Source organism: Engraulis encrasicolus, chromosome 14 (genome assembly GCF_034702125.1).
Source record: "Engraulis encrasicolus isolate BLACKSEA-1 chromosome 14, IST_EnEncr_1.0, whole genome shotgun sequence".
In the NCBI taxonomy this organism is placed as follows: Eukaryota; Metazoa; Chordata; class Actinopteri; order Clupeiformes; family Engraulidae; genus Engraulis; species Engraulis encrasicolus.
Window position 1 is genome coordinate 36,107,063 of NC_085870.1, and position 14,364 is coordinate 36,121,426.

Here is a 14,364-nt window from a genome sequence, read left to right on the forward strand (position 1 = left end):
GGAAGACATTTTTAAATGTGCTGTCTGAGGCGGTCATTTTAAGACTGACAGCAACTCTTTTAACATTCAAAAGAAAAGATCCATTTGCCTTTCCTACCTCAGTCAAGATATACACTTGGGAAAGCATATATATTCTGTATGGTAGTACAGTGTAGATATCATCTTTAAGGTCTTGAGAGGTCTGAAGGTCACTAGAAAAATATCTTCTTAACAACAAAAATATGGCATATATATGCAGTGTGGTGCACCTGCGTACTGGCAATCTTGCCCCTAGATTGCAGACACTGATAGATTCATGTGCCCAGAGCAAAATCCATTCATGATTATCCATGAAAAAAAAGTTACGATTCAGTGTTAATTTCCTACAAGTACATAAAAATGTGTCTCTTCTTAGTTACATGATTACCAAGTGAAATATGGGATATATGCACACGTGAGCAGTGAGAAATCAGATTACAAATCACTTAGAAATAATTACATCATAAATAATAATTAGTGAGTTAAGAATTGTTACAAGGTTTCTTTTTCAGGTCAATTGCAAAAACTGTTATTATAGTACGATGCGAAGAAATAAAAAAGTAAAGCACCAAAGCTAATATAGCATACAAGCACAACGAGTTCTATGCACAACTATGCACTTCAGTCCAGCTATGGGAAACTAGGCCATCAAAGAGGCAACTACAGCAAAATATCAAACATGGACATAGCTCCTGCTTTAAGTATATGGCTCTGGTGATGTCAGGTTAGTTTCAGATTATTTTCAGTTTTGTTGACAAGAAAACGAAGTGAAGCAGGGAAAAAAGGCCACATTTTTAAAAAAATGCACATTTCTACAAATGCTCGTGAGATTATTGGACGTCATATAAGTACGTATTATGGGGCTGAAATAATATGGTATGTACACTTGGGTGCCCAATACAGGAACAAAAAAAACCTTGCAAATGACCGTCTTTCTTCTCTTATGTTTAGAAAATGTATACATTTTATTCCTCAAGTTTGTTTTATTATCAGCACTGCATCAACAGGGGACGATCACAGCTGCGGTGAGGGTGTGTGTTTTGCTAGTGTGTGTGTGTCTTCATGCCGGTGTATGTGAGAGAGAGAGAAAGAGGGAGAGAGAGAGAGAAAGAGGGAGAGAGAGAGAGAGAGAAAGAGAGAGAGAGAGAGAGAAAAGAGAGAGACAGACAGACAGACAGCACGTGCATGTGTATTTTCAAATCTGCAGCCACACACACACACACACACAGTACAAACTCACACACACACACTCACACACACTATACAACACACGTGTAAAGACATCTAGACCACGCGGCCGGCCCCCTGCAGCAGAGGGCGGCTCTCGCCAGGTGATTGGCGGCTGAGAAGGGTCCACAGCAGCATGGGCACGGAGGTCCTGCCCGCACCGCTCAGGGGGTTGTCTGAAGACTCCTCCATCAGCGGAGAGTACTGCTTAAAACGCCTGAGGGGTGGAACACACACACACAAACACAAACACAAACACAGTGCCAATGTAATCAGTTGAAAGCAAGCTGGTCCACTTCAAAGCTGGTCCACTGGGCCAAGGATGATTGGAGCACACAGGATACGATTTGCTGTTATTTATTGTGGTGCAAGCATGACTAATGTTTCCACGCACTGCGTCTTCATCAGAGTCAAAAAAGTGCCAATGTAACTTAACATCATTGGCGTAACACAGACTACTGCAGTGAAATTCCCAGTGTAGAAGATCAATAATGTTCTTCGCCAGCTAGGCACACTATGTTAAAAGACAGTAAAGTCTTGGGTTAAACACTAACGATAAATGAATGGCCACATACATTATAGCATTGCCCAGACTGGCTAGGCCTCAAAGCAACCATTCCCACTTGACTAAACCTTATATAAGAACCGTCTTAACTCAATCTAGTTTGCATACTGTAAAGATGTGTAAAAAAAACCTGTTGCAGACCCGTGTCTTTTTTCTGTTGTATTGTATTGTATACTGTACGTATCATGACTGGGTAAAATAAAAAATATACAAAAAAGCACAATAATAAGCTATAAGACTACAATGCCTTGTCAGCCACTCACCGATAGGCCAAGGCCAGCACTCCAACTATGGTGGCGAGCACCAGCATTCCCATCACCACTCCCACAACGCCCCCTGCTGACGCGGAGCCTGCAAGGAGAATGGAGAATTACATTAGATGAGCTTGGATGGCATAACATTAGATTAGATTCAACTTGATCTTTTCACATGTATGAGTACAAGGCAGTTTCGACATCTAATCAGAAGCGCAAAAGTAGAATTGCATTGCATTGCATTGCATTATGTATCTTAAATGCAGTATGTACAAATGAAATGCAGTATTTACAGGTTAAACGTGGTTATTTACAGCTAGTGCGAGGATATGCAAATATGAGCTGAATAAGTGCAAATAAATTATGTTGGGCAAGTTCATATACAACTACAGTGACTTGCATTGTGTTCATACCCCTAGAGCTCCATTTCAAACATTTTGCCACGTTACGACCACAAACACAAGTGTAGTCTGATTAACAAAATATTCATGTGATGTGAAAGATAAACAGAATGTTACACACATTTAAGTGGGATGAACGTTTTATGTGATAAAAAACTTAAACATAGGCTATCAATAATAAAAACTGAAAAGTAGGATGTGCAAACAATATTCAGTCCCCCTGAGGTAAACCTTTTTCTGAAATTACAGCTGCACGTTTGTTATATATATATATATATATAGGTGACTATTCAGCTTTTTGCCCATTCTTCTTTGCAAAAACTTTAGATATCTTCAGCTTATCTTTCTGTAGGGCTGATGTCTTGCTGAACGGAGAGCCATTGTCCCAGCCTCAGGGGACGTCAGGCGCGGAGTGGCCGTCGGGAGATCGGGGACTTGTCCCGGTGGGCCGCGGCCGTGAAATGTAATAATGCGGCCGCACTGTGTTCCCAACCGGCCCTGACATTAATAGATAATACTTATAAGCACTGAATTCCCACTTTCCACTTCCCTTTTCAAGGTATGAGCTGACTAGCCAGTATTTATACCGTATACCAGACGGCAATACCTCACTGACGGTGTCAAACAGTAAACTGGCCACACCCCTTCTCTACTGATAATTTTCATACACCGTAGATCGCGGAAGTTTACAAGATCTTAGTAACACAGTTTCGTTTTCAGTATTTGAAGAACCTGTGATATGTATATTGGTTACCAAAGGATGGAAATATGAATAAATTATGATTTATTTTCCGATTTCCACACGACTGTTACAGTTTACAGTCTTTCCAGTCCTGATTCACTTGCTCTGTGGTTATTGACTTGGGTTACGAACAGACTCCACCAAGTGGTAAGGAAGATAACTGCACCTAACAGAAGCAAGATAACTGCACCTAACAGAAGCAATGGGTTTTGTTTTGATTTGTTAGACCTACCAGTATATCTCCTTATAGTCGAAATAATATTATTATCATACATATATTTATATGTGGTACATTTAGGATGTAGCCTATGTCTGAAGAAATGGAACAAAATAATTACCACACAAGATTCTGATGTGACCAGTGCTGGGTGTGTAGGCTAATAAGCTGTGGATTAAAGTAGAGTGATTGCAAGAAACAAAGACATTTGCTGCGAGAAGACAGCGTTTTAAGGTAGGCCTACACCGTTTGGTTATACATTTTGTTGACTTATGGTTGTGGTTTGAAGTAGCTAAGTTTGGCTTATTTGCTGCATGGTGGGTTTATTGCACAATGTAGACAGACTTTTTGTAAGCTATAGGCTACTATACTATATTTTGTAAGCCTACTCTTCTAAAAATCCCCACACCCAAAACTTTGTGCCCATGCTCATCCTGTCTTCCTTAAACGATATTTCAATTTCAAACTGTCAAAATGACAGTGGAGTGCACATTTGCATGGAACAGTAGCGTGATGTAGCCTAACCTAGGCCTATGAATGCTTTGGACTGTGATGATGGCTCCAGTGGTGTAGTCTACTTTTTGAAGTGGGTATACTGTATATTTGAGCATTTTTTTGATGTGTGTATAGTCTACTGTATATATTTGTGCTATTGTAAATAATGGATCAATCAATTTTAAGTGGGTATACTGTAATCCCTGAAATTTTGAAATTGGTGCGTATACCTGCGTTTTACGTAGACTACACTGGCTGTGCATTTCATCAAGGTGTAGGCTACAATTCTCCACTTCAGGTTGATATTTTGACAACACTAATGTCCACATGTAGTACGACTGCAGATTTCGTGGCTTTTGTCTTTTTGGTTAGGAAACCATGTTCGCTTTGTTTTTTTTTGTTTTTTTTAAAGAGGGCCGCCAAGGGGAAAATTCTCCCGGTGTGAAAAGGTGGGCCACTCCGCCCCTGGGGGACGTATGGCTTTTTTGTTAACATGTAATTCTTCTTGAATCTCTTCCATAAAGGCCACATTTGTGAAGTAGTTGTCCTGTAGTGTGATAGCGTGATAGTTGTACTGCACAGATTAGCTGTTAGCAGTTTGCCTTCAGAGATCATAGACCACCTGGCCGCAAACTCGGATGAGTGCAGTCCTTTTTTTGGTCTGACAGTTTAGAAGGAGGGTCTTGCCTTGGTAGGTTTGCGGTGCTGAAAACTTCCAGATGATCCATTTCCAGTGCTCTGTGGGGAGTTCAAGGCTTGGCACATCTTTTTATAACCAATTCCTGCATTACACCTCTGTTTAATTTTACCATGAACCTGCCTGGTGTGTTCTTTGGATGTCATGGACTGTATGCTCCACAAGGTTCTCTTAACAGACTTCTGAGACCATCACAGAATAGTTGTATTCATACTTAGACTTGATTACACATAGTTTACCTCTGTTTTGTCATTAGGTCAACACTTTACCATTCATTCAGACATCATCAGCAAATTTCTAAAGACAAGATGCACTTCGAGAAAAGGGGACTGAAAATAGTTTTGCACGCCCTCCTTATTCTTTATGTTGTAGAGCAAGTTTAAAATCAAATATAAATTTCGTTTCACGATAGTGTGCAACTTTGTGTCTTTTACATAAAATTTCAATTTAATATATTTATGTTTGTGGTCATAGCGTGGCAAAATGTTGAAATGTTCAAGGGGTATGAAAACCTGAATACTTAAGCCAAGTTATGTGAGCGCAATACACAGTACAGGTAGGCAATGGAAATTAGTATGAAATGAGTAAGAAAAGATATCCGACATCATTGTCCGGAGCTTGACATTTGAGCAGGGTGAGGAACATTGTGGGGTTACTGGATACGTTACCTGTATTACCACTTCAAAACAACCCGTTATTTGCAAATCAGAAACAAGATTGGATTTGGGGCAGTCGTGGGAAAGTGATTGGGGAGTAAGTCATGTTTGTAGGCATAGGGTTCGATTCCTGTCCCCATCAGGTATTCACCTAGGGCAGGTATTCACCTAGGCCTGTCCATACCTTCAGTGATGCTGCAATAATCTCTTCTCAACTCGTAAATTCCTTACTACCTTTGACCAGACTGAGAGAGAGCATATCTGCAACGTCGCATTTTGCCTAGGTGGCCTAAACCTAGACATTTCCCTAACCCTAATCATCAGTGAAGTTATACCGCCACAAGGGGGTGCCTTTGAGGTGCACGTCACATTTTGACTCCAATGGCATATCTTAGACTGTGCCTATTCACCCCCTAACATGAATTCAAATACGATTGAAAATCAAATTAGTTTTCACGAAAATGTAGTTATACAATTGTAACATACTGTATACCAGCTATTTAAACTCAGCATTAAGTGTTAGTAAACTTCCCTCCCGTATCCTCATACAGAGCTGCTACACGTAGCTCACTTGGGAGCCCATTTGTCTACCATAGGAGGGGTCACGAGTTTAAGACTGTTGCTGTGTCTCAGATGGCGCACTTGTGCACTTCGGGCTGAAGTGTAGAAGAGTGCCATCTGAGACACAGTATGTGTCTGTACTGCACAGAGTGACCTCGGGGTACATTAGTGCCGCGACCCGGATGGCAGTGAGGTTTAAGTTGGTGAGTGTGTAAAGGCCCATTCATACCCTACGTTTGGCCAATTACATGGATATTTCTGTTCATACTTTCCAACCGTCAACACCATTATACCTACGTTTGACAGGTGCCGAGGTTTGATTTTGTTATTGTTTTCGAATTGGATAGAATGTGTGAAAACGCTTATCCGTAGTAACTGCCTCGCACATACTGTAAGGTATGAATGGGCCTTAACGAATTCCAGCTAGCAGAGATTAGCATGGAACATTAGTAAAAACCTCCCTCCCAATGTCTCATACAGATACACGGCTAACTGAGCTAGCAGCCTGGTTTCCTAGCTCACTTGGTAGCACATCTGCCTCCAATATAGGAGATCGTAGACCTGAGACTGGGTCTGGATAGCACTGAATGACCTCGAGTTACACTGGCGCACTGACTCGGACGGGAGTGAGGTTTATGGGGGTGAGTGTAACGGATGCTAGCTAGCATAACTTGGTGTGGAACGTTAGTAAACCTCCCTCCCAACAACGTGTACAGAAACACCACTAATTGAGCTAGTAGACTGGCCTTTAGCTCACAAAGTAGCGTGCCAGTCTTCCATCTGAGAAGTTGTGAATTCAAGACAGGATCTGGACTATACAGTGTTTATCGATAGTGTCGTTGCTAACTAAGTAAGCAACTTACTTGGTTGCAAAACAATTTCCCATTGGCAACCTACCAAGTTGCTAACTTGTTAGCAATGATACTTTCGAGAAACCTGGTCCACAATAGCCTTGGGCAACAGTGGTGCCATGACCCGGGTAGGAGTGAGGTTTAGGGAGGTGAGTGCAACGGGTGCCAGTTAGCAGATCTCAGAGTGGAACGTTAGTAAACCTCCCTCTTGATGCCTCATACAGCTGCGCTGAAGATTTTTGCTCACTCGATTTTTTTTATGTCTGATCAAAAGTTCGAGACTCGAATTATCTTCAGTCAGTCCAGATCCAGATTCGAACCTGTGACCTCCCATATGACAGGCAGACACGATAGCAAGCAAGCTAAAATTCAGGCAGCTAACTGAGGGAGGAGCATTTCTGTATGAGGTGTTTACAACTTTTACAAATGAGGTTTACTAACGTTCCAAGATGAACTCTGCCAGCTGGCATCTGCTACACAATTAAAATGTTATCAATTGAGATTAATTCAGTAAAAAGCTTTTAATTAAATCTGTTATGCATGTTTTTAATTGAGTTCTCCTAGACTTAGTCTGTGTTATTTGCAGTTGACTGACCCTTAATTTACTTTAGGATTCAAACGGCATTCCACCATTTCTGGAATAATACTTATTTCCCACCTACTCTTGAGTTAACATTTTACCTTTCTCCTGTTCCTCCAGTTGTTCTCTGGCTCTAGTTTTCCAAGATAGCATGCATCATTAAAACGGATGGTACCAACTAGCACCCGGTTCAATGATGCTATGTTGGAACTAGGGATAATACTACCAGACTCAGAGACCGGCTGGAGGAATGAGAGAAACTCAATTATTTCACTCGAGGGCAAGTGGAAATGAGCATATTTCTAGAAATAGTGGAATGCAGCTTTAAGTAAGCATCTCCACTCTACTCTACCTGTAGGCCTACTACTGGCACCTGACAGACTGTCTAACTGACTCACCCAGTACGGCATTGACCATGGCATTGAACTGTTGTTCTGGTTGCTGTGGCTGTTGTGGTTGTTGGTTTAGGAGGATATGATCTTGCTGTGGCGGATGTGGTTCTTTGTTTAGGAGGATATGATCTTGCTGTGGTGGATGTGGTTCTTTGTTTAAGAGGATATGGTCTTGCTGTGGTGGATGTGGTTCTTTGTTCAGGAGGATATGGTCTTGCTGTGGAGGATGTGGTTCTTTGTTTAGGAGGATATGATCTTGCTGAGGTTGCTGTGGTCCGGTGTCTGGATCTTCTTCCTGTTCGAGAACCTTGACTGATTCACCTACTGCGGCCCTGGCACTAAATAGATCTTCCTGTTGTGGCTGTTGGGGTTGTTCTAGAACTTTGGCACTGAATAGATCTTCCTGTTGTTGTGGCTGTTGGGGTTGTTCTAGAACTTTTGCACTGAATAGATCTTCTTGTTCTGGCTGTTGTGGTTGTTCTGGCTGCTCTTCTCCATCATCGAGAGCCATGAACGACTCACCTGCTGGGGGCTTGGGGCGGTATTTCTTCTTGTATTTCTCCAGCTCTTTCTGCTGTGGCTGTTGGGGCTGCTCTAACTGCTGTGCCTGCTCTAGCTGGTCTTCATCGTCATTATGGAGAGACACAAGTGACTTACCTAGCGTGTCACTAACCCTGGCATTCAATTCCTCTTTCTGTTGGGGCTGTTGGGGCTGCTGTCGGAGGCGCATTAGATCTTGTTGCGGCTGCAAGCCCGGCCCATGTTCCTGATCCTCATCGAGGATCGTGATCGACTCACCTACTGTGACACTGACCCTGGCGCTGGTCATGGCCAGGCTGACCTCGTTGATGAGGGACACGTTGACGCAGAAGACACCGCTGCCATTGAAGAACTGGCGGAGGACCAACTGGCAGTCAGGGCTGGGCCCCACGGTCTTGCACACCCTCTGGAATGGCTCGTTGCACTCCTCCTTCGAGATGGCTGTGCACATCTGACTGGGACTGGGCAAGCTGCAAATGGACATGGAGAGAGAGGGGGGGTTTGGGGAGGGGAGAGGGGGAACCGAAAAGGGACAGGAAGAGGCATGGACATGGGGTTCAGAGAGGGACAGAGAGACGAGGAAGAGAAAGGTAGTTAGTGGTAGAGCATAGATAAGGGAGCAGAAAGGGCCAGGGAGGGAGGCAGGGAGAGTGGGTAGAGGGGCAGAAAGAGGCAAGAAGAGGGGGAACGAAGAAGGGCAGAGAGAGAGAGAGAGCAGAAGAGAGAGAGAGAGAGAGAAAGAGAGGTAGGGAAAGGGGGCAGGTCAACTGATGTCTTGAAAGATTTCTGACTACTAAATGGTAGATACACGTAAGCAAGTCTTTTTTAAACTTTTCAATTGTTAAATTCCTTTCAACAAAAAACCTTGGCTCTCTTTTCACAGATGTGATTGTGACTTGATGTGTGTATGTAGCCATACCTTCCCTTGCAGGAAACCGTGAGATCCACAGCATTCTGCTGGTCCACCTCGGATGACAGTGTCACCACGTTATTCACTGCCAAAATCTCCAAGCTTTCAATCCCCTCTGAGGAAAACACGAGAGAGAAGAGTACATACACTGTGCCATTCTAGTAGCTTGTCTGCTCTAAACACCCCCTAGTGACAGCAAATGTAATTCACTTCCAGAGACATCTACTGTTGTGACAACTCTATAGGCTTGCAAAAGCACCCTCCTAAGATTTGGCAGCAAATCTCAATGTGCATCCTATATCCTAATTGTTTGTAATATTTTCTTAGTTATTGCATGCAGAGGGATTTGAAAGACAACTTTTGGAAAACGTCTATGAACAATGCACTTTTCAACTTTACAGTGCAGGCACAGATAAAAAAACATTTTAGACAATTTTGGAGGTGCCTGACCACAGATTATGGACCTGCTATTCCCTTCGCTGTCTGAACTGTTGTAGTAACGTGACATATAGTTGTGTTTAACCTGAAAGTTGCTTTTTAAGGCCTCATGATTTCTTTCTCTTCAAATGCAGTATCGATCTACACGCAGACATATTGACCACAAGAACGACCATAAGAGGTCTCGACTTACGGACGATCTGGACCTGAGTGGAGAAGGAGCCGTAGCGGTAGATGTTGCAGCCATTATCGGCGGGCATCTCGGGAGCCTGTCGCTTGGCAATGACCAGTGCCACCTGGGCAGCCTCTGTACCCGCTGCAACCTCCACCTCAGCGCCAATCTCGTTCATGGCTGCTGTGGGTGCCACTGCAACATTACAAAATGTAGACGTTATATTGCATTAAGATTCACACACAGCAGACGCTCTCAATTCATGTCATATTGTCTTGAAATTCTACATCTGAAAGGTCTTCACACAAATATGAAAGGGTGCTGCAGGTGTTTTGTCTACAATATTCCCAATGAAAACTGAAAATAAAGTCAGCGACACCAAGCTCCCTACAATCTTCGGAATGACCATGCTTTTCTCAGCCATGGCAACTTACTGCTATATACGGTAGGTACAGGGTATTAGTTGTTGTCCCTGAAGCAATATGGGGCTAAGTGGTGCCCTGGCTTAAGGTTATTACAAGGTAAACACAATCTGACAACAATGTCATAAACACAATCAGACAAACACAATCTGGCAACAATGTGATGACATCTCCTAAAGCCCACACCTGCTTCCAGTGCCACTTCGTTGTCAACACCAACGGGCAGCACAGGAGCCAGCGTGGCACCAAGAGGTACTTCAGCTACTCCACCGCCCAGGCCAGCAGCAGCAGCGGCCGCCGCAGCTGCCGCTGCAACCGCATCAGCACCCAGGGCGGCACCGGCGGCGGCAGCCTGAGGGAGGATGGTGGCCAGGATGGCGGGTGCGCCGGGATCCCCCTCCAGTGCAGCACCCTCAGCAACCGCATTACCGTTAGCCAGACCGGCAGCAGCTGCGGCGGCGGCAACAGCATCTGACGCGACGGAGACGGCAGCGGCGGCGGCCTGAGGGAGAATGGTGGCGAGGAGGGCGGGAGGACCGCTGTTACCTTCTAGTTCAGCTGCCAGCACCTCGACTGGTACAGCTGCTGCTACGGTGGCGGCCATGGCGGTGGCGGCAATGCCGTCAGGATTCACGACCGGGGTCTCGGGGTCCAGCCCATCGTTGTTGACAACACTGCCGACGGCTTCGGCGGCAGCCTGGGCGACTTGACCGGCGGCGGTTTCGGCAGCGCCGGCAGCGTTGCTGGCAACGGTGACGGCGGCAGCGGCGAGGTTAGAAGCGATGGTTGCCACGGCGGCGATGCCCTGAGCGACGGTCTCGGCCACAGCGGCAGGATTGACCGCGGGAGCCGGGGGAACGGTGGTGGGAGCGACTGTGGCTGCAGCCGTGGCAGGGGCGTTGGGGGCTGCGACTTCCTCGATGATCTGAGTGTTGGCGGCGTCGGCGACCGCAACTGCTGCATCTGCGGCAGCAGCAGCGGCGTCGGTGGCGGCAGCAGCAGCATCGGTACCAGCTGCGACGGCGTCCCCGGCTGCAGCAGTAGCATCGCCGATCGGCACCACATCTTCCGGAATGAGGTCTCCAGCAGCAGCCGGAATGACGTCTCCAGTAGCAGCATCAATAGTGGTCACATCAGCTGCGGCAGCGGCCTCAACAACAGTTGCGTCGGCTGCGGCGTCAACAACCGTTGCGTCGGCTGTGGCGTCAACAATCGTTGTGTCGGCTGTGGTATCAGCAACCGTTGTGTCGCTTACAGTAGTGGCATCAACGGTTTCTGCGTCAACGATGTCTCCATTCTCATCAGCAGCGGGGACTAATGCAGAAGCGGGCACTGACATGGTGGTCTCATCTTCTCCGCCGCCACCACCACCACCTCCTGGAAGGATACACATAGATTAATGTAGCAATTTATTCAGAAGCTGCCTTAATTGATGTAGAGCCTTCATGCAGTCCATACAGAGCCTCTCTTACAAGCATGTCGTTACCAAAAAGAATCTGACTCTCCGTACTGTCATAACTCAGAATTCTAAAAGTCCACTGAGGAACCTGTAGTTCCTCTGAGGAACTACAGGTACAGTGTATTGTCTACTGTACAGTAGGCATTCATCAGGTCATGCCCTGGACGGTTTCCTACCTGTGGTATCTGGGGTGGCAGGAGGGAGGGTGGGCTCGTCCGTGGCTCCTCCGATGGTGGGCGGCGGGTTGGGGTCGCAGGTGAAAGGGATGGAGGCCATGAGGATCACCTGGGGCCTGAAGTTGCCGGCGGACAGGTAGGTGTGCGTCACCATGTTCTCGCGGGAGATGAAGGTGCCGCTGTTGTCACCGAAGTCCCAGGTGAAGGTGACGTCGGAGGCGCTCAGGTACTTGCTGGGGTCGTGCACGTCCACCGCGAAGGAGACGGCACGGTTCTGCACGAAGCTTTGGTCGTTCTGGTTCAGGTCGTTCATCTGGCTGAGGGACACTCTGAAGGGAATCTGATCTGAAGGGTGAGATCAGAAATGTGAGATGGTGGTGCTTGTGGAAAAAAAAAATCTTCATTGGTAATGAAATGAATGTAATGAAATAATGAATTGACCGACATTGACTTTATCAAAATACATAGTCTGGTCCAGTTTGGTTGGAAACAAGTATACAAAAATGGCAGTTTAGATTGGGAATAGTAAAAGGCACTCACAATGCATCAATGTGATCATTAGAAGAATATGTTAAGTATAGGCTACAGTAGAGACCCTCTAGACTACCTTTTCCCAGATGAACTCACAATGAATCTATTTTCATCTACTCAGATTCACTCTCGAAATTCGTGAAACAAACTGCCCATTGGTCCCTGATGCTATAGACCAGTGATTCTCAAACTGTCTGCCGGGCTCCACTGGAGGACCCTGAAGGTATTCCAAGTGGGACTTGAAATAATGTTCTAAAAATCAAAATAATATTTGTGCGTGTGTGTTGCTGTTGTTGACTATTTATTTGAGTTGCACTGTTTCTTGGGTCAAAGGTGGGCGTCGGACATTTGTACAAATTTCAAGTGCTGCCACAAGTTCGAAAAGGTTGGGAACCCCTGCTCTACGTAGACTACGCATTTGTGACTATCCTGTCCATTCCCTGCAGTCTGTCTTTGCCTACCTGTTATGGAGAACTGGCTGGAGCCGTATCCCAGGGGGATGAAGCGGTCCTTCCCGCGGCAGTGGTAGATCACCACCTCCATTTTGTAGGAGCCCAGGGGGATGTTGTCAGTGCCGATGCTGAGGGCGGAGGAGGCCCCGTCTGCCACCTGCCAGTAGCGACCTGTATGGAGGACAGGAATTAAGACTTTTAGCCACAATTAAATCAAAAAAGTTCCCTTTTTGAAGCGAAGCAGGAAAAACAATGAACAGTTTCCATAGAAAGCAGTGGGTTGTAAGTTTATGTCTACGCTAGAAGGTGCTACGTGTCTTCACATGCATTGCTTCAAAGGTGTCTGACATCACATGAAAAGGGCCTATAGAGGAAGGGTTGTTAATCTGTGCCACCTGTGGTAGTCATTCATCTATTCATCAAGTCCTTTCATTCAATTACTGTATCCATCATCAGTCATTTATAGTTTGGCTGACTGTCCTCTTTTCAAGAGCGGTACATAATTGAAGGACAGAACAAGAGATTGTTTTCTTTCTGTAAATTGTCATGCGCAATCAGAAAGAAGAAGAGAATAACAACACAACCAAACTTGCAAATGAAACCCCCAGACTGAGAAAAAGACATCATCGTCTACGTATGTATGTTGTTCCTCTGAGGTTGTATTTTCTATTACTTGCACTCTGAATCCCCCCTTACTCTGTATTACAGACGCTCTATTAACCCCTTAGCGCAGAGCCTCTGTTATAACCTTACTGTCACCAAAATTGTAATGGCTATGTCTTAATCTGTTACTTAGGGCTCTCGGGGCTGTCATAGCAATGTTGTTATGACGTAGTTGAGTATTTTCAGCAAATAGTGAATAGGTCCGCAGGCGACCCCATCTGCAGTAAGAGGCTACTGTAATTAATGTCCTATTTGTAAGTTGCCTGGATAAAAGTGTCTGCTAAATGTATTGCAATGTTATGTAATGTAATGTATTCATACCGAATGTCTTCCAGACGTAGATGAAGCGTGGTTTCCTGCCAGTGGTGCCTCTGAAGGGGGTGCCATCGGGGAAGAAGCCAGACCACTCATCTGGGGTGTTGCGCTCCGGGTACACAGACTGGCCCTTGAGGTACTGTGCTCCTGGGATAGCACATAGGACAAAGGATGCTTTTAAGTGTCTTCCCCCTCTTTTCATTTCAAACATGTGGCACTACTGTATCTGGTTAACAGGTTTTTCAGCACATTATTTCCAATAAGCTCCTCATTTGAAGTGATCTCATAAATCCATACAAACGTTAGACTGCCTTTAACCAAAGTACATGCACAGTAGATGTTTGAAGTTATTAACAAGGTACCATCCAGATTATACAAGATACGTTTTTACAAAATGAATGGACCCTAGGCCTCAGAATCTGTACTAGCTGGCAAATCTACCTGACTAGCAGAGAAGCTAAAACAAATCAGAAGCAGAACTCTTTTACTTCCAACTATGTCTTCAGAGAATCAAATTCCATATTGGTACACTCACCACCCATGGTGACGTTTTTGGTCCACACAACCTGCCCGCCGGGGACAACAGTTTGATTTGGTGGGAAGACCACATTGATGCTGAAACTTGATTTG

At 45.2% G+C, this 14,364-nt stretch overlaps 1 protein-coding gene across 2 annotated transcripts in view; it reads right to left on the reverse strand.

Annotated features, from left to right (window-relative positions):
* Positions 1-791: 791 nt before the first annotated feature.
* pmela (premelanosome protein a) overlaps positions 792-14,364 on the reverse strand; it is a 17,342-nt gene continuing 3,769 nt past the window's right edge. The window contains exons 3-12 of one of the 2 annotated variants that reach the window (XM_063215590.1): positions 14,270-14,364; positions 13,741-13,881; positions 12,766-12,927; positions 11,774-12,118; positions 10,685-11,515; positions 9,738-9,911; positions 9,116-9,221; positions 8,455-8,666; positions 2,074-2,161; positions 792-1,462 (exon numbers count right to left, since the gene is read on the reverse strand). The exon at positions 14,270-14,364 is cut by the window's right edge and continues 52 nt beyond it. In XM_063215590.1, the coding sequence (XP_063071660.1) occupies positions 1,303-1,462; positions 2,074-2,161; positions 8,455-8,666; positions 9,116-9,221; positions 9,738-9,911; positions 10,685-11,515; positions 11,774-12,118; positions 12,766-12,927; positions 13,741-13,881; positions 14,270-14,364 (2,314 nt within the window). In that variant the 3' untranslated portion in view covers positions 792-1,302. Of the gene's footprint in view, positions 1,463-2,073; positions 2,162-8,454; positions 8,667-9,115; positions 9,222-9,737; positions 9,912-10,324; positions 11,516-11,773; positions 12,119-12,765; positions 12,928-13,740; positions 13,882-14,269 lie in introns of both variants that reach the window. The other variant, XM_063215589.1, reaches the window with a different exon arrangement.